The sequence below is a fragment of the Geotrypetes seraphini genome, chromosome 8, assembly GCF_902459505.1.
Source record: "Geotrypetes seraphini chromosome 8, aGeoSer1.1, whole genome shotgun sequence".
Lineage (NCBI taxonomy): Eukaryota > Metazoa > Chordata > Amphibia > Gymnophiona > Dermophiidae > Geotrypetes > Geotrypetes seraphini.
Genome location: NC_047091.1, coordinates 27,146,867 through 27,174,737, shown reverse-complemented (window position 1 = coordinate 27,174,737; position 27,871 = coordinate 27,146,867). Strand labels below are relative to the sequence as shown.

Below are 27,871 nucleotides of genomic sequence, written 5' to 3'. Positions count from 1 at the left end.
TTAAAACGCCTATCATAGATTGTTAAAAATAAGGGGGAGACTTACAAGGACATATTGACAGACAAATTTGGACCAGACACGAAAACAATGGGCAAGTATAGATGAAATATAATAATTACAAGAAAGGCCAACATAAAAAGGAAAGAAGACGAGGAGGGGGGAAGGAATGTCCTTCAAAAGGAAACTCCAGATTGATCTTTCCTCCAGGAACTTGCCCCAGTCTTTGTTTAAAAACCCTCTTGCAGCGCATTCATTTTAACCTCTTCTGGTTTGGGAAATGCACAGTCCCGGGGCTCCAGTCCAGGTTTTGTCTGTTGCTATTTTTTCACTGGTGAGTCACTCGTTCTGCATTTAGTCGGGGTCTTATCTTCTGCGAAGCTGTCATGGTTTGCTGGCTCGCCAGCGTTAGACCAGAGTGACCCGAATTTCGATCAGCTGCTCCTCCTCCTCCACAGCCCGATCGAGGCTCCGGGTGCGATGCCCCCATCTCTCCCCTGGCAGATCTAAAGCAGCGGGGCATGAGCTCCAAAGGATCATCCGGAGGGGATGAAGCCAAAGCCTTCTATGAAGCCCTGGCCCCCAAACACAGACCCAAGTCGGTGAGTTCCACCTTGCTAGACAGCAGCAGCTGGTGAAATAGGCCCCGTTGTCTGCTCGAAGGGGGTGAGTGATGGCAGTGTCAGAAGCTGAGCAGCAGCAATTACTCCGCAGATGAGGCAGACGCTTGATCTTGGGTGGGATTGTTTTGCTGGACTGGTACAGAGTGACAAGTGCTTTAGAGACCAGTCCACATCTGCCGTAGCATTGTTGGAGGGATGATCGTTTGTTGTGATCCTGATAGAAAGAACAATATAACATATTCCATGCTGGGTTTTCTGTGCCCGTCGGTGGGAAATGAGATGGTGGCTTCACGAATTGCTACAGATGGAAATACTTGGTTTGCTGGTTCTATCATGGCTGTTACTGGTGGGGAAACTCTTGGTGTGGTCACTGTTACTCAAACAGAGCCACTCAACTCCAAGCTCCTGTTGCTCGGGCAGGGGAGAAGCAGATAAAGAGAAGCTCCATCTGTTTTGTGTTGGGTTGTTCATGAAACCAGCATTTGTCCCTATGTTCACATCTGAACTTTAATTTGATCCTGGGGAAACCACTAGAGCGCTGCCTCTGTCTTCACATTACCAACTTGGACCCAGCTGGCCCTGTCCATTTGGCTGTTCTGCTTCTGATTGTAGAGTTAAAATAAGCAGGGAGAGGGAGGAATTCTGGATAGGTGGAGACTGCAGGCATAGAGAAAAGAGCTTTGAGAAAGAGAGATTGACTACAAAGTGACAGAAAAAAATGAAGGATAAAGGTTATTATTGGGGCATTTACATACAGGTAGATATATTCCTTTTTCTAGAGGTCTTACAATCTATGTTTGCAGCTGACGAAATGAAGGCTCATATAACTTACCCAAGATGGCAAGGAGTGGCAGAGAGATTTAAACCTGGCTTTTCTGGTACTCAAACATTATTCTCTAGCTGTCCTGGTGGGCTCCCACTCTATCTAATGTACATCAGGCAATGGGGATTAAGTGATTTGCCCAGGGTCGCAAGGAGCAGTGTGGGATTTGAACCCACAACCTCAGGGTGCCAAGGCTGTAGTTCTAGCCACTGCACCACACTCCCCCCCCCCCATTAGGTTGGGAGTTGCAAATCAAGGCAGAAAAGAGAGAGAATAGTGCAGGTAGGCAGCATCGATTGCACGCTAAGAGAGAGAAACAGAAAGATTGCATGATGAGAGGGAGGGAAGGGGAAGAAAGAGAGAAACTGCATGGTGGAAAGAAGTAGGGCAGGATGCATAGACCATGGGAGGGAAACATAGAAACATAGAAGATGAAGGCAGATAAGGGCTGTAGCCCATCAGGTCTGCCCACTCTACTGACCCACCCCCAAGTCTACTATCCTAGGGATCCCACTCCTGGTAACAGGTTCCCTTGGCTTAACCCTCTAAGGGATCCCACATGGGCATCCCATTTGCTCATAAATTCTTGCACGCTGTTTGCCTCGATCACCTGCACTGGGAGCTCGTTCCAAGGATCAACCACTCTCTCGGTGAAGAAATATTTCCTGGTGTCGCCATGAAATTTCCCGCCCCTGAGTTTGAGCGGATGCCCTCTTGTGGCTGAGGGTCCTTTGAGAAAGAGAATCTCTTCTTCCATCTCGATACGGCCGGTAATATACTTAAACGTTTCGATCATGTCTCCTCTCTCCCTACATTCCTCGAGTGAGTACAGCCGCAAATTTTTCAGCCTTTCCTCGTACGATAGATCCTTGAGCCCCACGACCATCCTGGTGGCCATCCGTTGCACCGACTCTACTCTCAGCACATCTTTTCGGTAGTGTGGCCTCCAGAATTGCACACAGTATTCCAAATGAGGTCTCACCATGGTTCTATATAATAGCTGACGAAACTCCTGTGGATGCAACCTAACAACTGTCTTGCCTTAGATGAAGCCTTCTCCACATGATCAGCAGTTTTCATGTCTGCGCTGATGATCACTCCCAAGTCTCGTTCTGTTGAAGTTCTAGCTAAGGTCTCACCATTCAAGGTGTAAGTTCTGCACAGATTTCTGCTGCCGAGGTGCATGATCTTGCATTTCTTAGCGTTGAAGCCCAGCTGCCAGGTCGAGGACCAAAGCTCCAAAAAATGTAGGTCCTATGTCATACTATCGGGTGAATTGCCGTCTCTCACTATATTGCATAGTTTGGCGTCGTCAGCGAATAACGTTATCTTACCTTGAAGCCCCTGAGTTAGGTCCCCTATGCATATGTTGAAAAGGAGCGGGCCCAAGACTGAGCCCGGCGGTACTCCACTGGTCACCTCCGATGTTTTAGAGAGGGTACCATTAACTACCACCCTCTGAAGTCTACCACTCAGCCAGTCATTGACCCATGTAGTTAGTGTTTCTCCCAGCCCCATTGAGGGAAAGCGAGGGCACACACAGAGTGAGAGGAAGAAAGAACCCTATGTGAGATGCTAATATACGAAGGATCTTCAAAAAGCTTCTGCACTTTTCTTTTTTAAACACTTGTTTATTAAATATCTCAAAATCAAATGATGTCACTTTTCCACATAATCACCCTGTTGCTTGACTGACTAGTCACATGACATTCTACGACACGCCCTCTTACCACTTCTTCCACCCCAAGCATTTCCCGCAAAAATATGAAAGTGTGGAAACTTTTTGAAGGAACCTTGTACATGAAAGTTTGTTAATAGGGCCAGATGAGAATAACAGGGATTGATTTATTTAATGTGTTAAATTACATTAACCAAACAGGCCCTAACTTTGTAGTGAAGTAGGATTTGAAGCCTGACTCCCCTGGTTCTCAGCCCACTGCCCTAACTCCGGCACTAGAGAGGAGGGACTGCAGAACCTGGCCCAGGGAGCTGAAATTGAGATTCAGGAATCAAACCGAAATCTCTCTCGTGGCCAAACACAGAATCTGACTGAGACATCAAGCAATTCATAAGAACATAAGAATTGAAGGTCCATCAAGCCCAGCATCCTATTTCCAACGGTGGCCAATCCAGGTCCCAAGTACCTAGCTAGATCCCAAGGCGTAAAACAGATTCTATGCTACTTATCCTAGGAATAAGTGGATTTCCCCAAGCCATCTCAATAATGGCCAATGGACTTATTTTTAGGAAATTAGCCAAGCCTTTTTTAAACCCTGCTAAGCTAACTGATTTCACCACATTCTCTGGCAACGAATCCTAGAGTTTAATTACACACTGTGTGAAGAAATATTTCCTCCAGTTTATAAATCTACTATTTAGTAGCTTCATCGCATGCCCCCCTGGTCCTAGTATTTTTGGAAAGAGTGAACAAGCGATTCCCATCTACCCTTTCCATTCCACTCAGTATTTTATAGACCTCTATCATATCACCCCTGAGCCGTCTCTTCTCCAAGCTGAAGAGCATTAGCCACTTTAGCCTCTCCTCATAGGAAAGTCGTCTCATCTCTTTTATCATTTTTGTTGCACTTCTCTGTACCTTTTTCTTATTCCACTAAATCTTTTTTGAGATACAGCGACCAAAACTGCACACAGTTCCTAAAATTCTCTTTGTTTTCCTAGCAGCCACCACACATTGAGCTGAGGGTTTCAACGTATCCTCCACAACGACACCTGGATCCTTTTCTTGGGCAGTGACTCCTAACATAGAACCCAGCATCACATAGCTATAGTTTGGACTCCTCTTTCCCACATGCATCACTTTGCACTTGCTCACATTAAACGTCATCTGCCATTTTGACACCAAGGTGCTCTTGCAATTTTTTTCACAATCCTAAACAACATTGTGTCATCAGCAAATTTAATTATCTCTCTAGTTATTTCTATCTCTAGATCAGTGATTCCCAACCCTGTCCTGGAGGAACACCAGGCCAATCGGGTTTTCAGGCTAGCCCTAATGAATATGCATGAGAGAGATTTGCATATGATGGAAGTGATAGGCATGCAAATTTGCTTCATGCATATTCATTAGGGCTAGCCTGAAAACCCAATTGGCCTGGTGTTCCTCCAGGACAGGGTTGGGAACCACTGCTCTAGATCATTGATATATACAGTATGTTGAAAATCCATAAAGAAGCTTTTTTAAGAGGTCTCTCACATCTGGCTTTAGATCTCACCTAATATACATTTTCTCTTATTCCAGACTTCCATTGTACAATAAGCCTTTGTTTTTCAGTCTTCTACAAACAAGATCTGACTATTCAAATATTTTTGGCATCAGCGTGAGAAAGAATCTCTGGCATTGAGACAGGAAATACTTCAAACTCAACCTTAACCTTCCAAGGTCTCTTCTTTTCTCCTCCATCAAAAAGTGCCAGAGAGAAGAGATTTTAGTACTCATCTTTCCAATTCTGAGGTTGAATGAGATACAGATTAGTAAGATTTCTTCTGAGGAGGGATCCCAATCTAAACAACAGAGGGTGAAATAACTTCTCCAAGGTCAGAGTTGAAAGGTTTTAATCTAACATACAACCAATAATAATAATAATAACTTTATTTTTCTATACCGCCATAGTCAAATGACTTCTAGGTAGTTCACATTGAAAGAAGGCTGGACAATCAGCGAATTACAGAATGCAAGAAGAGAAATGTTACATAAGAAATGGGGGTTACATGAGAAATTACATCAGGTTTGCAAAGGGGAAATATCATAGTGAGTGAAGGTCATCTGTTTAGGTGATGAATTTGTCAAATAGAACGGTTTTAATTGATTTTCAGAATGCGCCTAAGGTCTGCCTGGCTCCTATCCCAGCTAAGAAGGGGCTCATAACTGGAACAGAGATAAAGGTGTTACAGTAAATAGAGAACAGGCTCCTGGCTTAGGTGGGGAAAGGGAAGGGGGACTTGTACACTGCCTTTTTGTGGCTTTGGCACTGAAGGATTGGGTGACTTGCCCAGGTTCACAAGGAGCAGCACTGGGATTTGATCTCACAACCTCTGGGTGCAGAGGTAGCAGCTCAACTGGTAAGCCACAGCCCTTCCTCTAAGGGTTTTATAGAGGGGTAAGAGATGGAGGTAGAGAAACGACTTAGAGAATGACTAAGAAACAGAATTTGTTCCTGCGGTTAATCGCAGGAAACCATTCCTCTGTCATTCTTTAAGGAGAGAGGGAAGAATCAGAGTGTGAATGGGCCCAGCCACTGACCCTCAGAAGGACCGAGGTTGAGACAGACACTAAAGACTGACACGGGATGGTTTCCAGCCACTGACCCTCAAGCCTTACATTGAAGAATGCTGGTGTAGAAGGATTGAGGTTGAGACGGATACTAAAGAAGGACACAGGATGGTTTCCAGCCACCGACCCTCAAGCCTTGCATTGAAGAATGCTGGTGTAGAAGGATTGAGGTTGAGACGGATACTAAAGAAGGACACAGGATGGTTTTCAGCCACTGACCCTCAAGCCTTGCATTGAAGAATGCTGGTGTAGAAGGACTGAGGTTGAGACAGACACTAAAGAAGGACACGGGATGGTTTCCAGCCACTGACCCTCAAGCCTTGCATTGAAGAATGCTGGTGTAGAAGGACTGAGGTTGAGACAGACACTAAAGAAGGACACAGGATGGTTTCCAGCCACTGACCCTCAAGCCTTGCATTGAAGAATGCTGGTGTAGAAGGACTGAGGTTGAGACAGACACTAAAGAAGGACACAGGATGGTTTCCAGCCACTGACCCTCAAATCTTGCATTGAAGAATGCTGGTGTAGAAGGTCTGAGGTTCAGATAGACACTAAAGAATGACATGGGGTGGTTTCCCGCAGGTCGGGGTCTGAAGTTTAAAGCTGCAGCGCTAAAGCAAACAGCTTCCACCCCACACTGGAGGCACAGCTTTCAATGCTCAAAAGAACAGCATTTAAACTATATGTGCACTGTGAGATTAAAAATAAGGTGGAGGAACATGCCTGGCACAAGAGTTCTGCAGTGAGCACAACTCTTGTGCACATGTGCTAGGCAAACCCTGAAGTGAAGTAAACATTGGCACTATTTTTCTGTGCTTTTAAATATAGGTTTTTCAAATTTCTTTCATTTGAAATAAAGATTTTAAACTTAAAATCAAAAGAACTTCTTTCTTCAAACCCCCCCCCCCATACACACACACAACACCAGTTCTGAGTTGGCAGAAGGTTCCCAGCAGTTATAAGCAGCTCTCCTAGGACAAGCAGGATGAGTCAGCCACAGTGGCTGACTATCCTGCTGTCCACGGAGAACCTACGTTACAGGTAAGTAACTACACTGGTTTGTTTGTGTGCTGTTCTCTGAGCATCGAGAGGGAAGAGCAACACTGGAGTTAGGCTCTGACCATCATTTTCAAAGAGGTGAGAGCTAAGCTCCAACCTGGGGAGGGGCAGAGGAGTAAATTCCTGTCTAGAGAATAAGGAAGATACTTTGGGAGGGGCGGTGCTTCGTCATGCCCACTCCAAATTAGACAGGGCTCCTGCTCACAGCAAGGGTTAAATCACACCCCCAGCCGACTGCATGGATCGCTCTCCAGCAATCTCGACGCATGCGCAGAACTGGAAAAAAACTTTTTTAAAAAAAACTTTACGTTTCACGAGCCTTTTTTTTTTTTACTTTTAACTTCGCAAGCCGTGGTTTTATCCTGCGGGTTAAAACCACGGGCTTGCACTGCAGGAGAGTCGGGGCAGAGAGCAAATGAGCAGGAGATCAGGGCAGAGAGCAGGGTGGCCGGAGCAGGAGAATCGGGGCAGAGAGCAGGGTCCTCGGCCGCTGGTTTTTGGATCGGCCAGCCCAGTCAGTGTGTCTGCATTTCTTTAGTGAATCGCTTCCTTCCTACTTTGCATGCCATTTCCCCTCATTTGCATGCACGGATCAGATCTGATCGAAGGATGGTCGGCCACGAGGTTAGTGAATCGGGTTGGAAGAAAATCGGCTCACTAAGTGGTTGGGACTTGATCAGTGGGCTTAGTGAATCTAGTCCATAGTAAATGGCAGCAGATAAGGACCCGAACTGTCCATTCAGTCTGCCCAATAGTCACACTCATTATACATTCATGGCTATAATAGTCTTTTTTTTTACTATTTCTGAGCAATGGATCATAGAAGTCTGCCAGTGCTGGATTTGCCATCGAAGCCCACTCCAGCCTATCCTAACCATCCTGTCACTGGAGCTTCTATCAAAGCCCTCCCCAGCTCATCCTAAACCAAATCACCATATATGGGACACAGACCGTTCAGGATTTCCCAGTACCGGTCTTAGTTTGTTTTATATCATTCATTTTCTAATTGGAGATTCCATCACCGTTTTCCTCTCCACCACCTCCCTTGGGAGGGCATTCTAGGCATCCACCACCCTTCTCCTCTACTGCCATCTCCTGACTCCATCCCTTCTACTTTGCTGCTCCGTATGCCTGGAACAAACTGCCTGACTTGGTACATCAGGTTCCATCTCTGGCAGTATTCAAAGCCATGCGAAAAGCCCACTTTTTGAATCTTCTTTTAAGTCCTAACGCCAACCAACTTGAAAAGCATTCATATCTGTTTGTCATTCCCCTACCCTAACCACTTCATCACTGGCTTTGTAATTCCCCTTTTTGTCCTGTTTGTTATCATAATTAGATTGTAAGCTCTTTCCAGAAGGGTCTGTGTCTTGCATGTGTCTGGTAGCACTATATAAATAATAAATGGTAGGGCAGAACACTTGTATCTTGCTCTTTTTTTCTCTCACAGCCAAAGCCGCAAAATGCTATAACCATTGCAGTGTCCTCACTCGCCCTTTTCCGTATGGAGGAAGAACAGAAAATTTACAGGGAACAAGGGCTTGAAGAATATGTGAAATATCAGCTGGAACATGAAAATGAGCCCCTCAAACCAGGTGCAGCTTTCCCCTTTGTGAAGGTAAGAATTTATCTTTCCTCGTCTGCAGCTACTCAGAACTTGTGCTTTCTGCCCCCCCCCCCCTCAAAGCCTCTAAAAGAGGCTTCTCTCTCCTATGGCACCCTGCCCCAAACCAGGAGACCTAGGACTGGATTGGTAGAGCACAGAACAAAAGGCTAGATTCACTAACCTGCCCAAATTGGAACAATCCATTTCCGATTCAGATAGAAATAGACGGCAGATAAGGGCCACGGCCCATCAAGTCTGCCCACCCCAAAGACCCTCCCCTACCTTTCTCTGTGAATAGATCCCACGTGTCTATCCCATTTGGCCTTAAAATCAAGCACGCTGCTGGCCTCAATAACCTGAAGTGGAAGACTATTCCAGCGATCAACCACCCTTTCAGTGAAAAAGAATTTCCTGGTGTCCCCATGCAGTTTCCCGCCCCTGATTTTCCACGGATGCCCCCTTGTTGCTGCGGGACCCTTGAAAAAGAAGATAAGTCCGACGAATTCTCTAACCTAAAATATGCAGATGGGGCGATCGGAAGAACGCCCCCATCTGTCTGCACGGATGCACAGACCCGTCCTAGCCACAACTTTTTGTTTAAACGTTAAACTTTTGCGAGCCCGTGGGTTTAACCACTTCGGGTTAAAACCACGGGCTTGCACAGGCAGTCAGGGCAGGCATGTTTGGGGCCCGACTCTCCTGCTCCTATGTGGCGGTAGCGGCAGCCTCTTCCCTCCTTCCCTTCAGTGCGAGTCCGCGGGTTTAAAGCTGGCGCTGCATTGCGGGGAAGGGCGGCAGAGAGCAGGAGAGTTGGGGCAGGCAGGCAGGGGGTTCGGGTTCAGGGCAGGCAGGCAGGCTCGTTCAGGGCTGCAGGAGGTGGGGCTGACAAGTTAGAAAACAGGGCGGCAGAAAGCAGGGCAGTTGCAAAGGGCTTCAGCGACTGGTCATGAGCAATCACTTTTTGCGAGCACAGTCAGATCTAAAAAAAGTTTAGTGAATCGCGTCTCTGCCTACTTTGCATGTAGTTCCCCTCATTTGCATGCGCACACCGGAAGCGGATCGCTACACAGGTTAGTGAATACTGCAGGAGGGAAATCTGGTTGCTAAGGGCTCGCAAACCGATCAGTGCACGATCGGTTTGCTTAGTGAATCTAGCCCTAAAGCCATAACCCAATCTTGTTTGTCTGATCATCCACCATTTTACCTGCCTACTGGCCCAGCATCTGGTAGCTTTGCATAATTTGGTGTGAATATGTTATAAGACATTTGCTTTTTGAGCAGTTTGGTATTTGTGTGGTTCTGTGGAGGCTGTTTATTTGATTATGTATCCACCTAGAAATGTGTATGATAGTGCTGTAGGGCTAATTAGGTGGTTAACTGATTAGCTAATAATTACTCTGTTGGCGCTTGTGGCTTTTCTCATCTGATGGAATATGATTTTCTCCCTCCTTCCCTGCCCCCCTCTTTCCAGATTGAATTGTAATCTGTTTAGCTATAGGCAGAAAATAAAGTAAAACCTACATCATTAAGAAATATCCTACTAAGCATCAAATTAAAACACATACAATCATTAATAACAGACATCAAGACAACCATCATGCAGAGATTAGCAAAGATAAAACAAAATCACCTTGCGCCGTTTCTTACCTCCAAAGTTGTAATTATCAATCTAAAAGTTGAGGCAACAGAAAATATGCCCAGAAGTCCAGCACCACAATTAAACCCCCAAAAGATGCTTTCAATTGGTCCTTAAACCCCCTTTTTTAACTTAACTTTTATATCCAAGGGGCCTCTGAAATGTTCTCAGCCCAACCAACAAAGTTGAGGGAATCTCCAGCGAGGGCCATACACTTAGCCCAGCGATTTTCCACTTTTTTTTTCATTTTATATTTTTCTGACGGAACCAAAAAAAGTGGGGAATCGCTGGTCTAAGACTGCCTCAGCTTTCCTGTTGGGCTGAGAACTTTTCAGCGGACCCTCGTACTGCCTGCAAACTGTTGATGTGGAGACAAAACCACTGGGGGATTAATGGGACAACTCCCCGTAATCTCTCCGGCGGAACACTGCTCAATGGTGGCTCTTTCCTAAATCCTAAACTCTTGATATCAGTCTTTTAGGACACAGATATTTAGTCCCCTTCTGAAATAGGGAATAAATACCTATGAGCGTGCCACACCCTTGTCTCACCTGAGACTGCCCAGACCACACCCTCTTGGCATTCCCATGCATTTGGGTTTGATGCATACCCCAACTTTGTAAAATGTTTATCAAATGCAAATATATTTGTCATATATTTTCTCAGCCCAGCCTTACATTGCTAGCTGTCAGCATTTTCTGTTGGCCTTACCAATGTCAGCAAAGGCCAAGGGAGATCATATCAGTTATATCTGACCTTGGGGCATGCCAGTGCAGACAGCCTCAGTATGCCTAAATTACATCTAAAGTATCAGTGCTTATAAGTAACAAAAGACCTTGGTACAGCTAATGTGCTAATGTCTGATACTTAAGATGGACACCATCCCCAGCTGCATAGTTAATCAGAAACCATTGTCTAGAGCACAGGTGTCAAAGTCCCTCCTCGAGGGCCGCAATCCAGTCGGGTTTTCAGGATTTCCCCAATGAATATGCACAAGATCCATTTGCATGCATTGCTTTCACTGTATGCTAATAGATCTCATGCATATTCATTGGGGAAATCCTGCAAACCCGACTGGATTGCGGCCCTCGAGGAGGGACTTTGACACCCCTGGTCTAGAGCAGTGGTTCCCAACCCTGTCATGAAGGACTACCAGCCAGTCAGGTTTTCAGGCTAGCCCTAATGAATATACATGGGGCAGATTTGCATGCCTGACACCTCCATTATATGCAAATCTCTCTCATGCATATTCATTAGGGCTATCCCAAAAACCTGACTGGCTGGTGGTCCTCCAGGACAGGGTTGGGAACCACTTGGTCTAGAGCAGGGGTGGGCAACTCCAGTCCTCGAGGGCCAGAATCCAGTCGGGTTTGCAGTGCATGCAAATAGATCTCATGCATATTCATTGGAGAAATCCTGAAAACCCGACTGGATTGCGGCCCTTGAGGTCTGGAATTGCCCACCCTGATCTAGACTAGAGGTCTGCACGGGGATCGCGGGAATCCCCCCCTAACCCACGGGACTCCCACGGGGACCCCCCTCTGGCCCACGGGACTCCCACGGGAATGGAAGGCTTTGGAAGCAGGGTTCGTTCATATAATATAATGGACACGTCAGCCTTAGTAAAAGAGGGGATTTATAAGTTAATTACCTGAACAGAAAACAAAAAAAGGGTTCCACCAAAGAGATTCCACAAGGAAAACAGCAGCGCAAACACAAAAGAAACTGTGGAATTGATGATCCTGTCAGAAGTAATTGCTGCTTTTTATGGGGACGGGCGGGGATGGAGGTAATTCCTTGTGGGGATGGGTGGGGACAGAGAGGATCCTGACGGGGTCGGGTGGGGGTGGAGAGGATCCTGGCGGGGACGGGTGGGGACGGAGAGGATCCTGGCGGGGACGGGCAGGAATGGGTGGGATTTCTGTCCCCGCGCAACTCTCTAGTCTAGACAGAGTGATACTGGAAATTAACAGCAACTCCATCCTCCAGTCCCTCTGTTTCAAATAGTTTACAAAAGACAGGGGTACTTAATATCATAGATTCTATGAGGTGAAATCCTTTCTCTCGCCTGGCTTACTCTTTCTCCCTGAAGCCTGGACCAACCCCTCTCTCTCTCTAGCAGTCTCTCTCTCTCTCTCGCAGTCTCTGAATCCACTCTATATTTGTAAAGCTTATTCCTATTTCTTTCTGTACATCTGTAACCCAGTAAATGCTTGATGCATCTTTCTAAACATTGCCTTTCTGTAATATTAAGCCTATTTCTGCACATTATATTCTTGATGCAATTGCTCTTGGCTGTCCTTGTCGTTAATTAACTTCCTACTACACCTTCTATGAGGGTATTGAACCCGGGACCATGTGGAGTGTAAAGCCACCACATTATATCATTGGGGGCTTGTTTGCTTCAACATTACCCCTCCAAAACTTTACATTTTGGGTGGGAGCTCATCCTTACATATTTCTCTGCATATTATATATTCTACGTTGCCTAGAATTATTAGATAGGCAGGTTAACGTCTTGCAAATGAAATGAAGTTTGTTAGAAATAAAGTGGCTATTTCATAGGGAATATTAGAAACAGAGATGACAGGAGCTCGATGGAGGGCCAAGATTGTGAATGATATCTCTGCTTGAAAGAAAGGAAAGGAGTCAAGCCTGATAACAGTAAGATATCCTCAGGGACAAAGATGGTGCCTTCAAGAGAGGAGCCATAGATGATGCAGGATAAATGAAGACAAGTGAGGGGGGCTGTTTGGGTGTTGTGAGAGAGATGGCAGCGAGCTCTAGGAGGCTATTTGAGTGAAGGGAGAGAGACTGCAGTGAGCTGAAGGGACTGGAAGCTGTATGGTTTGAGAGACAAGGGTCCTGGAAGGTGTTTGGGTGCAGTGTGTGCTCTGCAGCTGATTTCTTGATCTGCCTCAAATGAAGCTTGTTCCTTTGCATCCCTTCCAGGCTTCCCACTAAAAGAGATAAAACAATTTATTTTCTTCTGCACCACAGGCCCTGGAAGCAGTAAATAAGCACCTGCGTGAAATATATCCCGACAGTGAGGATCTCTTTGATATTGTTCTTGTGACAAATAACCATGCCCAGGTGGGGGTTCGTCTGATTAACACCATAAACCATTACAGTAAGTGACAAGTCAGTCAGGCGTTTTATGGATAACGTTTTTACAGGTTTTTGAACATGGAAAACCTGTTCTATACTGTATATGAAAAAGGGATTTTATAAAGCTGTGTGACTACACCCAAGCCTAAAAATACTCGCAAGAAAAGTGGGTCTTCCTTTACGTAGCAAGCATGTAGACATTTCTGGAGGTATAGTCTGGACCGAGCTAGGGCTATCAGATTTGTTTGTGCAAAAAAGAAGGCACGTGGCCCCGCCCCTTTCCACCCCCAGCTTCGCCCACACACAAACCTCGTCTCTTCTTCCCTGAGTCCAGGCTGTGTCTCTCCAGATGCAGAGCCGGGTTTTGGAAATCTGTCTGGGCACCCGGATAATCCTCTAAAAAGAGGACATGTTCAGGTAACCCTAGACAGAGAGGACATAGAACTGTGATAATAATAATAATAATAATAACTTTATTCTTATATACCACCACAATCTTACGACTTCTAGGCGGTTTACAATGAAGAGAAACTGTACAGACAGCGAATTACAGAGTATAGCATTGAACATCTAGTGATAGTAACAGGAGAGTTACAGGGTCTGTGTATTACACGGTTTCACAATGAGTAGCATTATACAGTCGACGATATTCAGAGCATAAGTAGGAGAAGAGAAAGGAGATTGCTCTTTGAGTTACAAAGGTGCAAGACTGCGAAGGTGAAAAAAATAACATAAGATGTTGATGAGAAGTAAGTTGTTAACTTGGTACATTTGAACGAAGGACGGGCACCAGTGGGAAAAACTGGTAACAATTAAAGATAGAAATTTTGGTAGACGGACTCCTTGGGATGGGAGGAGGCAATATCAAGCTTTTTCTGTCCAGGCAGCAAAAGGTATTTAGAACACCACAGTGCACAAAGGGGATAGGTAAAATTAGAGGAGGTAGATAGATCCCGTAAGAAAACTGATGGGTCGGATAGCTAGACCCACCCTTAAACCACATGCCCATAATGTACATACCTTCATCAGTAGGTCTAGGGTTGTCAATAGTAAGAGAAAGCTTAATAATTTGTGCAGGAACACTTTTCCTATAACATGTAAGCACATAGTTTGTAAAATACATGGGGAAAATGTAGAGCAGTAGAAAGCACAAGCCCTAGATCTGTTTCATAAAGGCACAGAGTCTTCACAAAACAGGCTTGCAATAGGCGTCCAGTTAGAAGATCCAACCCTTCATGTCCAGAGACTGCAGACTCAAGGATCCCTATGAACCAGGTGCCCTGAGCTTGGGGTTCTTACAGAGTCATCTGTCCTGGGACCTATATGGAGCATACAAAGCCTGGTGCCTCTACAGAGTCAGCTGTCCTTAGCGTGTGGCCCATTCTGAAACAGAAGTCGCGTAGAAACATGACAGATAAAAGCCCTCTCACCCTGGAGTTTTCTTTCAATTGAAAGAGACTGGCCTATTTATGCCACATAGGTATTTGAATATCTATATCATATCTCCCCTCTCCTGCCTTTCCTCCAAAGTATACCTATAGATATCGTTAAGCCTTCTGATGAAGGCAGTGATTGAGTCTATGGCCCCTACAGAGCCTGCACAGTCAGATGTACCAAGCACAAGGATTTTACAAAAGCAGATGTTCTCCCGAGCCTACTGCCCTTTATAAATCTGATACAGTGAGGTGTCCTTAGCCCTGGGCCAAGCTTGGGGTGTTGCAGTAGCACAGTTAGAAAGAAACAGACCCAACTGTTCTCCTCACTGGCTTCCGATCGAGGCCAGAATCGTCTTCAAATTTGGCTGCCTATGCTACAACACACTATTTGGCATAGCACCCACCTATCTCCTGAGTCACGTTGCCTCGCCCACAGAACATTACTGTTCACTTTCCCGACACCAAGGAGCTGCCATTACAAGAGATTCTTTGACAGGACATTAGCCTTTCAAGCAGGAATCTGGAACACCACCCTATGTGGCCTCCTCCTGAACTCTCTGTCATACCACTCATTCAGAAAAGCGCTAAAACCCCACTTATTCGATAAATTTATTTAACAGCCCAAGCCCCGGCTATTTTTCTTCCTACACGCCCCCACCCCACTACCTAAGCAACGCGTCACACCTCTAAATTGAATGCTGTAATCTCTATGCTTACCAATTCTCATGGTAATCTCAATGTACTCCTCTATTATTATACACCGTCTTGAACAGAAAAGGTATGACGGGACATAAATCTATTATTATTAATATTTAGTTATTGGGGTTTATTAACCACCTTTATCAAGAGATTCATCCCAAGATGGTGTACAGCAAGTACCATGCAACATAGAACATACAATTTTGTTAAGCAGCAATAGGATTTCCTATGAAATTCAAATAAGAGAAGTCTAATACAATGTCAGCGTAATACTTATGAAACGGCTAAAAAGCACAAATCAGAACATTCAAATAACATAGATATGATGCTAATGCTTCTCTGTAATAATAGCCGAGGGGTCAGGTGCAGTTATAGATGGGGACAAGATGGGAGGTAGAGTGTGTTGGGATAAACAGATGGTAGGCTAAACTCAAGGCACGTGGTTCATACTGATTTAGTTACAGAGGAACAATAAGTGTAGAGTCAATCATGCCATATATGAGGGATCTTCAAAAAGTGTCCACTATTTATTAAATATCTCAAAAGCAAATGACATCACTTTTCCATAGGTGAGCCGGCTTGCCTGACTGACTAGTCACATGACACTTCTCATGCTCCAACCATTTCCCGCAAAAATAAGAAAGTGTGGAAACTTTTTGAAGAACCCTCATATTAAAGGCTTCACCTGCTTTCTGAGTTAGACGTAGCCCCTCTGGGAGTAAATTCCAAAGCATGGGGGCCACTCCTGAGAAGGCTTTCTTTTGATGAGGGTACAGATAATGATGCTCCTTGAGAGGACTTCAAGGGAAGGGGAACTTGTATACTGCCTTTTTGTGGCATTGGCCTTCAAAGCAGTGGGCACTGGAGGATTGAGTGACTTGCCCAGGGTCACAAGGAGCAGCACTGGGATTTGATCTCAAAACCTCTGGGTGCAGAGGCAGAAGCTCTTCCAGTGAGTCACGTGTACATCTCAAAAATAACACATGTATCTTCTTTCTCCTCATCAGATCTATTTATCGAACGCTTCTGCATGACCGGAGGGAACAGCCCTATTGGTTATCTGAAAGCATATCACACCAATCTTTACCTCTCCTCTGATTCCCAGAAAGTACAGGAAGCGATTCAAGAGGGTGAGAAACAGAGTCAGAACTGGAACCTACCTTCACTATGTCATGGGAATTAGGGTTAATTCTCACTGCATGTAGGGGAGACAATCTAGGGCCAGATTCTATAAATCCCACACAAAAATGGGTGCCAAGACCTCAAGCGCTGTTGAATCCTGGATGCACTGACCCAGTATTTGATAACTACGTGTGCAACTTTTTTGCAACGTCCTTGACATGCTCATGCCCCTCCCACACCACACCCACTTTTGAGTTGCATGCAAATTCTCATGGGTGCGAGTTAGCTTGCAGATCATTCTGAACTGATTATTCAATTAATTCATTTGTGTGGGCATTTTAAGAGCGCACTCATATCTGGATGCCATATAAAGAATCCAGGTGTGTATGGCAGGAGCTTTTGGGTTAATTGTGTGTGTTTATTTTTAAACACAAGCAGTTCTACAGTTAATACTGTCTGTAAGAAAGGGTTAATAATCACTCTGGCTGTGGAAAGCATTTGAGCTTTAGTAACTCACTGGGACTGACAGAATCTGTTCCCATGTATGGCTGAAATCATTTATATTACAGAGCCACCTATATTATAATGGAACGAGTGAGACCTGTTCAGTGGAGACCACCTCTGCCACTTTTGATTTCATTCCTGTAGGAATTGCAGCTGCCACAGTCTTCAGCCCCAGTAAGGAGGTGCAAGTGTGTGAACAGCAGCTTCGAGTGGCTTTTGATGGTGACGCTGTGCTCTTTTCGGATGAGTCTGAGCAGATTGTCAAAGCACACGGGCTCGACAAGTTCTTTGAGCATGAAAAAACTTATGAAAACAAACCTCTGGCCCAGGTACCTCCTCTTCACTTATTCCCACACTGCCTGTCCCTATTCCCATGCATAGGCAGTTCCCACCCTTCTACCTGTGAAACAAGAGAAGAGAGCCCCCACTATGTATGGATGCCAAACATAACAATGTGACCATGTTTCTGCTCATAACTTCTTCACTGGGGATCTACAAAGTAATGAATTCCACCAAAAGAGCATATTGTCATAGCAATGGCTCACTTCTTTTCATTGGTATACTGAGGGAAACATTAATTACAACCACAATCCAAGCCACTGTTATCTTTCTGGAGATGCAACTTATGAGAGACATCAGCTTTCTTTTACTTGGATTTTGAAAGAAGATTGAGGTGGTCTACCTTGGTATACTAATGAAAATAAGGTAAGTCACCTCTTGCTATTACTCCCTTTTTACGTTGGATCATTTTAATGGAATTAAGAACTTTATGGCCTTTGAAGGCAGGAGCCGAATACAGCTGTGTACAGTTGTCATTATTATATTTTAGAGGAAAAACTGATTGAATAGACCTGAGAACTTGGCTATTTAATCAGTCTTTTGACGTGATGAGTTGATATTGGTATTACATTGCTTCAGCCATTCCTAGATCTGAGTCAGATTAGATGTATCCTTTTCCCTCTGTGTCTCTGGTTTATTCATAGTCATCCTGGCTAGTAAGTGTAATTTCCTAAATGCTCATGCCTAAAAAAATATAGAAAATGTCTGTTATTTCTTTGCTATTGTGACCAGGATAGTCAAAATTTGCAAATGACCTGTTTAAAACTTGAAAACACTGAATTTTCATCTTTTCATTCTTATAAAGTCATAAAAAGCAACATATGAATCACAATTAACATGTATTTACACTTCTCCCTCGGTATTTGCAGGGAAAAGGGCACAGCCGGACCGCGAATAGGGAAAAATCGCGAATATCTTCTCGTCCGGTTCTGACCCACCCCCGCCTCCCTCCTGCCTTCCCCCCGGCATCCTGGTCTTACCTAGTGGTCTAGCGGGCTTTCGGGGCAGAAGCGATCTTCCTACGCTCTTGCCCCGTGCAGATCGCCAATAGGAAATGACTGCCGTGAGTTCCCGTAGTCTCTCAAGACTACAACAGGAGCTTACAGCAGCCATTTCCTATTGGCGATCTACACGGGGTAGGAGCGTAGGAAGATCGCTCCTACCCCGAAAGCCCGCTAGACCACCAGGTAAGGCCAGGATGCTGGGGGGAAGGCTGGAGAGAGATGGGAACGTGAAACCCCCCCCCAAAAAAAAAAAAAAAGAAGCAGCAGCTGCTTGAGTGGCCCCACCAAATTCTTGGGATAGCAAACTCCATGGCTCTTGTTTATCCTCCTTACCATCCTGAAGAACAAAATGAAATTGTGGTCATGAAAACAATACATTTATTTCATCTATGACTAATATTATTAAAAAATTAAACATTCTAAGAAATTTTATAACAAGTTTCCAAGTTTATTTACATTTAAAATACCGACCATCAATGTCGGTAAAAGCATAATGATAAATATAAAATGGGGTAGTAAAAAAAAAAGTGAAACATAAAGAAGACTAAGACGTTGACATACCTGGACTTGAGGGAGTTGGGGGACAGGGGAGTTGATAATTGCATCATAAAAGTAAAAATAAAGGGAGGTATGAAGGGAAGGGGTATGACGACAAGGATTGGGGGTCGCTTCATAGAAGCGATTCTTTATGTGGAGTGTGCTGCAGTAAAGGGAGGTAATTATTATGTCACTCTGGAATGCGTCTTGGAATAAGAAGGTTTTGAGTTTGGCTTTGAATTTATCGAGAGAGTGTTCATGGCGGAGATGAGATGACAAGGCATTCCAGAGTGCAGGGGCTATAACGGAAAAATTTGTATTTCTAGTGTAATAAAGTTCAGTGTCAGTAAGTTCTGATCTGCTGATCTGAGGGCCCTTGATGATGAGTAAGGAATTATGTGTTTGTCAAGAAATGCTGGAGAGCGCGTAAGTTTTATTTTGAAGACGAGCAGGAGAATTTTATATGTGGTGCGATGTGAGACGGGTAACCAGTGCGCTTCTCGGAGAAAAGGAGTGACATGGTCGTATTTTCTAGCTTTGTTAATGAGTTTGATAGTTGTGCTTTGGATAAGCTGCAGATGATGTGTTTCTTTTTAATTGATCCCATGATATAAGGAGTTGCAGTAGTCAAGATGAGAGATGACTAATGAATGGAGTAGGGTTTCAATAGAGGCGGTTTTGAGGATCGAAGTTAAGGAGCAGAGAAACAGAATTGTCTTACCTTCCAGAGTTTTCTGGCAGTGCTTGCATGTAAAGTGAGGTGTCTGAGGTTTGTCTTGAAGCAGATGCTTCTATGGAGTACTTTTTCCCTCTTGTCTTGATAAATTGACCACATACAGATCAAAATGCATTTGCTGGATGTTTGCACCTTAGTAAAAGGGCCCCTAAGTTTACTTGGCTTAGAATCATACGCGGGTAGGGCTAGTCTCAGTTAGGGCGCTGGTCTTTGACCAGCGGGCCGCCGCATGAGTGGACTGCTGGGCACGATGGACTGCTGGCCACGATGGTATGAGCCAGCTGCGGCAATTCTTATGTTCTTATGAATCAAACTGGAATGTTCTGCAAAAAAAGATAAATTTCAAAGTATCAATGTACTGGTCACAAAAGCAAAGTTTTGTGGCACGGGCACAAAAAAAACACAACCCCAGTGGCGTACCTAGCATGTGTATAGCACCAACAAACACAGATGTATTGAAAACCAATATATAGAATGATAAACACTTTCAAATGGAGACTGTTATGATGTTCAAAATACAGTGTAAGAGCAGTGAAGGCTCAGTATTAGCTCAAAAAGAAGGAAAAAGCTTCAGAACAGGCCCTCCCACCTCCACAAAGGTGGATATAAAAGGTGGTTGAGCGATAACCTCACAGGCAAAACCTTCAATAAATACTGAGCACTTAAGCATAAAACTGTGCTTCACTGATATCTAAAAAGATTTTTGATAGAGGAAAAATCCACTTATCTTCTTGCTGATTGGCACACCAACGAAGGCCAACGTTTCACCAATAGGCTACATCAGGGTGTGACCCGACCGATCAGGCTTCTTTCAGAAGGAACTGCTGAATTTGCATGTCTAACAGGGCAAATCTCCCATGGCAAAAATTTCCCCTAAACATTCAGCCTCCAGGCATGTGCCTAGTTTTCTCACCCTTTAATTCTGTCCTGATTCGGACAACCAAGACGTCACTTCAGAATGTGGGTATGTTCATGTGTGTATCGGCACTTTGAGGGAAATTTTATAAAGAGATGAATACTGGTTCAGTCATTTACCATATGGATCTGGCTGCTTATGCCAACCCACTCCGACGTACTTGCTCTGGAGCGGAGTCGGCAGTCGCGCGCTGGAAGGTCCCGCGAAGACTCGTCTGCCGGCTCTTCTCCGGAAGAAGTAAGTTGCATCGGAGAGGGTGGACCTGGCTAGACCCAGGGAGTTGCGGCAAAGTCCTGCGATGACTGCGTCTGTGGGTCCACCCCCTCCGATGTAACATACTTCTTCCGGAGCAGAATCGGCAGATGAGTCATCGCAGGACCTTCTAGTGCATGGCTGCCGACTCCACTTCAGAGCAAGTAAGTCAGAGGGGTCTACCAGCAGCCGTGCTGAGGTGCAGGTCCTGTTGCACAGTAGGGCAGGACGACCCGGACCTGGCCGGCTGTGCACCCCCCCTAAGGCGTGCACCCGGGGCAGACCACCCCCCCCCGCCCCCCCCCCCTTAGTACATCACTGCACAACCCCAACCAAAAATCAAACCCCAATTTTGTTACATGGTATAATTATTGCTGAGGGACTGTCAAACAAAATAGGCAAGGGTGGTGTCTTTTCAACCAGTAATCAATCTTTTATTAACCAAGTAAAAGTCCCAACAAGGATCCCTGTTTCAGCATATGGTAACGTCTTCCTCAGGGGACACATAAGCGGTTGAGTAGCAGCATACAAAGCTTCACTAAAAGTGAAAGTAAAATCATTGCTGAATAATTAATTTTCCTTCCTCTTTTTTGGTGTTTTTAAGTTATTTCTTTTATAAATTTTATCATAAACCACATTGCTTTTATTAATTTGTAAGACAATGTATCAAGTTTAACCAAATAAAGTAAATAGCGAACTACAGACGTACGTTTCTTGTTCCTGAGGCATTGGTGTCCAACTTGATTTCTACTTCCTGTTTCTGCAATCCCTGTGCTTCCTAACTTCTGGGCTTGATAAATTTAAACTGCATGGATGCACATGTTATTCGCAAATGTGCCACCACTGTTGCCATTAGGTGAACTATGCAAATTCCTAGAGTACAAAACAGAACCCTCCCCAAGAAAAAAGTCCTTACGAAAGTGGCCTCTGCTTCTTTTTGTCTCTAGTCAGGGTGACCGGGAGGAGAATTCCAATGTAGAATCTCCTCTCCAACCACAGGAGCCAGCTCTGTGGGTCAATCATTTTGAAAAGTTGGCTCCTCCGTCTCCAACCTTCTGATCCTCCCCTATCAAGATTCCCTGCCAGCCCACCATTACCACTGCTTTGCAGCTGCACTGTGTTATCAGTCTGGATATCAATTACACTTCATTACATTCAGCAAGTCTTTTTTCCTAATGCATAAGGCATGATGGACCCCAGCTACATTATCAAGAATGAATGACTCCAAAGGGAAATTTTGCTAGACTTGTAAGGAAGCAATTGGAACTATGGAGCATATAATATTTCAATGTCCATATGTAGCTACTAGTTGGAGTCAAGTTTGGTTAACTGTGTCAACTTTGTTTGGTATATCCGAACCATTAACTAATTCAATAATTATATTAGGGGGGCTTCGGTATAAAGTTTGCATTAAACCTGTATAAAGCACTACTATTGAAGAACTTACCCCCTCCTTTACGAAGCCATACTAGCGTTTTTAGCCCCGGCCACCGCAGTAACAGCTTGGACACTCATAGGAATTGTATGAGCGTTGGAGCTGTTAGCACGGCTTTGTAAAGGAAGGGGTTAATAATTATAACAAAACTGGAATGTGTTATGCTTGCAAAGCAAATATGAGAAAATTGATGCAGTTAAGAGTGGCAGTATATGGGATAGTAGGTTAAAGTCACGACATCCTAAGACTCATTTTTTTTGTATTATATCGTATTAATATTATTTTATGTTTTAGTTTGTAAGGATTTCTTTTTTATTTCAATAAAATATTTAAGAAAAAAAAAAAGCACAGCGTGAAAACATCAGTACCAGAAGAAATGTTTTACCTAATAGAACTGGAGATGACAAACAAGTTTACTAGTATTTCCCTTTTTGCTTCAGATTTATATTTAATATCAGCGTGGATGAGTGATCTACAGTAGAGAAGGACACGGGGACATATTTTCCTGCCCCTGCCTCATCCCTGCTAGCTCTGTCCTCATCTGCACAAGCCTCAAACACTTTAAAATCATAGGTGTTTGAAGCTTGTGTGGTTAAGGCACAGCTTACAGGAATGGGGCAGGGACAGTGACAAAACTTGTGAGGACGGGATGGGGAAAAGAGTTCCCGTGGAGATGGGGAAAATTTGTCCCCGTGTCATTCTCTAGTCTACAGGTCAGAGCAGCAGGTTCAAACCCTGCTTCTCCCAGTGCTGGTCCTTGTGACTTTACCCTCTATTGCCTCAGATCCCTTTTATTTACTAAACGGTGGTATAATGGAGCATTGTTGCCCTATTATACCATGCAGAAATTTAGCGTGATTCATTCATCTGTGGCAGCTGCAATTTGTAGCCAAAATATGCAAAAAAAGGGCCACGCAGGCAAGAGAACCCTTCCCACCAAGAGGCCGTCAACCCCATTTAAGTAAGGATGTTAACAGGGCAGATGTGTTCAGGTCCCCTGCAACGTACCAGGGTCAGAGATGGGGTGAGGGCTGAGAGACTCTTATTGGGAAACAGATTAGGTTGAGGAAGAGATCAAAGGGAGCTGGCATTTCTTAAGAGATTGGGAATGGGGAGCTATTTTTATTTTAGTAAGGCATCCATTACTTTAAGCAGTTACCAGGGAGAGGAGGTTGAACCCAAGCTGTGCAATTCATTTTACACCGGGACAGTTAGGGAAAAATGCTTGAGTATCTGAATAATTTGTAATCCGCATAGAACTGTAGGATATGTGAAATATAAATGATACAAAAAAAAAAAAGCCAAAATGGTTTTGCATGCATTTGCTCAGAATTATTTAGGGGAGAAGTTATCTAGGTGTGATAAAAAGCAAGCTTTTAGCATCCCTTAACCTACCATGTGGTATCTCTGTACCGTAGCTTTGCTAAATGACTGTGAGCCCACCTCACATTCGGTTTTAATCCCTCAGCTCGATCCTCCTGGACTACATCTTAAAGGGACTCCCTAAGCAGTACCCCTCCCAATCCAAATCCCCTAATCACTGCCATCCCCCCCATCCACATAAAAAAACTAACCCTAGCACTAGGATCCAAAGTTAGTGGTGCCGGAAGCAGCAGTGAGTGGATATCGCTCCTGGAAGATGGGAGGGAGGGGTCAGAAGGGATCCCCTTAGATTACCAGGGGTCGAGGGGCTCACAGAGATTTGGAGTGAAGTGCTGAATTTCACTTCATATCGCTGTTCTGCTTCCACCTTTACTCAATAGATAGGCCAATTGGCCTTTATCTGCCATCATGTTTCTATGTTCCAATAGAAAAGTGCTAGATTTTAGATTTCAGTGCATTTCTCACAAGCAGGAGCAATATGATTTGAATGTCCACCGCTCTACCCTTTAACGCAGTGGTTTTTTATCACTGATTTTCCTGAACTAAAATTCAGAAGTAAGATCAGGGTGAGAAACTGGGGCTTAGTACAAGCACCGCCGGAAATGAGAAGAAGGGATGTTCCTGGGTTTCTGTTATGGGGACTGTCGGTTCCCTGGGTTATTGGATACTCAGTCTGGAGTGCATGTATAGTACTGGAAAGTAGAGGGATATATATATTCATTGGAAAGATCTAATGATACCATGTACTTTTCATACACAGGGGCCATTAAAGGGCTTCTTGGAAGCACTGGGAAAACTACAGAAAAAATTTTACTGCAAAGGTCTGAGGATGGAATGCCCGATTCGAACCTATCTGGTGACAGCTCGGAGCGCTGCCAGCTCAGGGGCTCGTGCACTTAAGACACTCCGGAGCTGGGGGCTGGAGACAGATGAGGCCCTGTTTCTTGCCGGAGCCCCTAAAGGGCCTCTTCTGGAGAAAATTCGTCCACATATCTTCTTTGATGACCAGATGTTTCACGTGGAAGGGGCGAAGGAGATGGGGACGGTAGCTGCACATGTGCCTTATGGTGTAGCGCAGAAATACATGCGAACGGCAGAAAAGAAATCTTCAAAGAGCTTGGAATAATACAGTTCTGAGACTTTCCTTGGTGCACTGCTTCTCTCTAATGCTGGTATTAAGTTAATGCAGATAGAAACTTCACACGCCTTTTACACCTCACTCCATCATATTTAAGTCCTTAACATTCAGCTCATACTATCCCAGAAACAGGAAGTAGAAATCATGATTGTTACTACAGCAGGAGTTGAGTCAACACACTTCTATTACAGTTTTGTTTATTGTAAACCGCCTACAAGTCGCAAGATTACAGGCGGTATATAAAAATAAAGTTATTATTATTATTATTATTACATTAAAGTTCAAAAGACTTCCAAAACTACATAAGCTGATCCGTAGCACTTTAATCACAGCATGAGCTGAGCCCCTACGCTTTCATGATGTCAGATGCTCATCTGAAGCACTTTAACGTAAGAACTGACTCCAGAGCTATCTGTGGCTCTAAATATTAATTCCAATAACAGCCGAGTCCCTGCACTTTCATTAAAGCAAGAGCTAGACTTTCATTCGAGCATTTTGGCTAAAGCAGGTGTTGTGTACGTGTAACACTTTGCATTTGCAGTGAGTCTTTATTAATTTTCTGTATTTGCAGCAGTGTGCATATTCTCTCTGTATCCATGCTACCGATCCAGGGCAAGCAGCGGCTTCCCACTTGTCTGTCTCAATAACAAGTTCATAGGTGTTGTGTGCAGGTGTCCACACTTATGGTCTGCACCTATATGAGGGCACATTATGGGTGGCTTAGCCTGTGGACATGCATCGTTCAAGTTATCCAGAGGTAGGCTTTGTTCAGAGAGGTGCTCCTCTCATAACCCACACAGAGAACACAACACCAGTTCTTTGTCTGCTAGGTACCATTTTCCAGTTGTTTTGAGCTCTAAGTTGGGCATTCAATTTCCTATGCATTTTACAAAAGGTTCTACCAAATGCAGAGGGGGGGGGGGGGAAAGCAGCATTACTCAGTGGCCTCCATGAATATTTAGCAGCTCCTTTTCATGAAACTACAGATATAACTGGCACCGGTTAAACAATGAAATTATAAAGAGGATTAAAGGCTTCATTATGATCATTTGGGAGGAGGCACAAAAGTTGAAAGGGACATTTTTCTGAATTTGGGGGCAACATTCAGTCTTTGGCATTGAATGTTTCTTTAAACTCTGGCTGAATTATACCCAGATATTCAGTGTTGGCTGCCAGCCAGGTATTGGGCAGCTTGCCAGCATGAGCTGCCCAAATGTTTGATAAACTATTGAGCTCCATTTTCAAAAGAATCTAGACATATTTCTTTTTTTTTTATGATATAAATATAATTTATTAAATGTGTGCAGCCATTACACAAGAGATGTGTATAAAAGCAGTGTCCAGGCAATAGGTGCGGAATTGGTTACTGTGGCAGGAGGCCTTGCATTACAGCGGCAGTGCTTGTCTGATGAATTGTTTATTTTGCTGAGAGAGTCTCTCTGGGAAATGGATGTCGAAAGAGATGATGAGGTCCCCTTTCTGCTTGGGATCCTTAGATAGTGGCATCCACTCTCCCGGCACTACTTTATTATAGGTGGGATGCACAATGTCATTAATAGGAATATTCAGAAGCCTTTCTATGTCTATCGTACAGCCAATTAAAGCCTTTCCCAGAGCAATACTGGTTACATATATCAGGTCATTCCCTTGGCGTTTAAACCTCAAAATAATCTAGACATATTTCTAAATCTGAATGACTGAAAACGTACCACTGCCTAGTTTCAGTTGCTGATAAAGTGGGGCAGCTCCAGAGGAATTGCTGTGGTTAGGGGGGTTAACTTAATGGGTCCCACATCAAGACCCAACATTCACCCTACTTTTCCTTGATCTACTGCTAACTCTGATGGGGTAAAAGGGGATGGGACTTAATATGCCTCTTTTTCTGTGTGGTTACAATCAAAGTGGTTTACATATTTTCAGATTCCTCCAACTTACCTTCCACAACTCTGACATCCTAATTCTCTGCTCACCTCTAATGCATAGCCACATTCCTCCTTCTCCCCAGACCTCCCACTGGTGCCTTTTGGAACTTAGTGCTGAAACTGGAGGGGGAGGGAAGGATATCTCTTAGTTCCCAAATATGAGAGGGGGGCTTGATGACTAGGAGGATGGGTAGACCTAAGAGCTGAGACCTTGGGGTAAGTGGGCAAGCAGAGGGCTCTGCAGTTTAGAATGACGGCTCTGGGAGGGAAGAATCTGAGACGGTTGTGATAAGAACATAAGAGTTGCCATATTGGGACAGTCCAAAGGGTCAATCAAGCCCAGTATCCTGTTTCCAACAGTGGCCAATCCAGGTCACACATATCGGGTAAGATCCCATTGGAGTGCTGGAACCAAAATGAATTTTCAGTAGGACTCCAAGCTTATATCTAGCTAGTTAAAACTGTGATGGAAAATGTTCTTTCTCTAGCCGATTAAACCACTGTTAGTGTGGATGGGCAGATAGATTGTCCATATTGTGTTCATCTTCTGTCATACACTGGGAGCCTACAAAAATGTACTATTCGATGTTTATTTTCTTCACTCTTTATGTATTATGCTTTGGGGATTTAAATGGGAATAGATTTGCTGATATTGCCTATTGCGTATTGTTAAACTCTATGCCATATTTATTGCTGTCAGATTTAATGAAGTGTTATTATTAAAAAGCCCTGAGGAGTGATATTTGAAAGTGTTGAGAGAGGCTGCTGAAATGGGAGTTTTCAACGTCTGTCTCTGTACTGCTTCAGACTCCAAGAGAACAGAACGTGAAGTGTAGGAGGGCAAGAACCAGCACAGCCTAGAGAAAAAAAATCATCATCTTGCCAAATTGCATTGGCACAGAAGAAAGAGAGCTTGAACCAACTGGGGACCACGCAGCATTACCGAACTGCTCACCTCTAAGCCACCAGCTCATGTCCAGCTGTGGCTATCGTATCAAGGCCCTCATCAGATTCGTGGTTTGGGTAAATTTACCGTATTTGGGTAGTTTCAAGTAGAAAATGAAAAGTGGATGGGTCATGAATATCCTTTTTTAATGTATTTATTTTTAAAAAATTTCTAACCCGCTTAAACCTAAGAGGTTTACAAAATACAAGCATAAATCATACAAACATTTAAAATAACGACACATAATTTAAGTAACATTCACCCCAGCCAGTAATCTAATCCAGTCATTTAAAAACTTCTATGAACAGAGCTGTTTTCAATACCTTCTTAAATCTCTGAACCTCAGGGAGCAATCTTAA

General features: G+C 44.2%; 1 protein-coding gene across 1 annotated transcript; it reads left to right on the top strand.

Moving 5' to 3' along the window:
- Positions 1 to 353: 353 nt before the first annotated feature.
- On the top strand, positions 354 to 27,871 carry NT5C1A (5'-nucleotidase, cytosolic IA). The gene is made up of 6 exons (XM_033953656.1): positions 354 to 599; positions 8,244 to 8,411; positions 13,036 to 13,165; positions 16,286 to 16,408; positions 17,049 to 17,233; positions 24,267 to 27,871. Exons 1-6 carry the CDS (start codon positions 519 to 521, stop codon positions 24,630 to 24,632), a joined length of 1,053 nt encoding a protein of 350 aa, XP_033809547.1. The 5' UTR covers positions 354 to 518; the 3' UTR covers positions 24,633 to 27,871.

Coding starts and splice junctions, on each gene's coding strand:
- NT5C1A (XM_033953656.1), top strand. CDS start 519: ATGAGCTCCAAAGGATCATCCGGAGGGGATGAAGCCAAAGCCTTCTAT. Junction 600..8,243: donor CCAAACACAGACCCAAGTCG/GTGAGTTCCACC, acceptor TTTCTCTCACAG/CCAAAGCCGCAAAATGCTAT. Junction 8,412..13,035: donor CAGCTTTCCCCTTTGTGAAG/GTAAGAATTTAT, acceptor TCTGCACCACAG/GCCCTGGAAGCAGTAAATAA.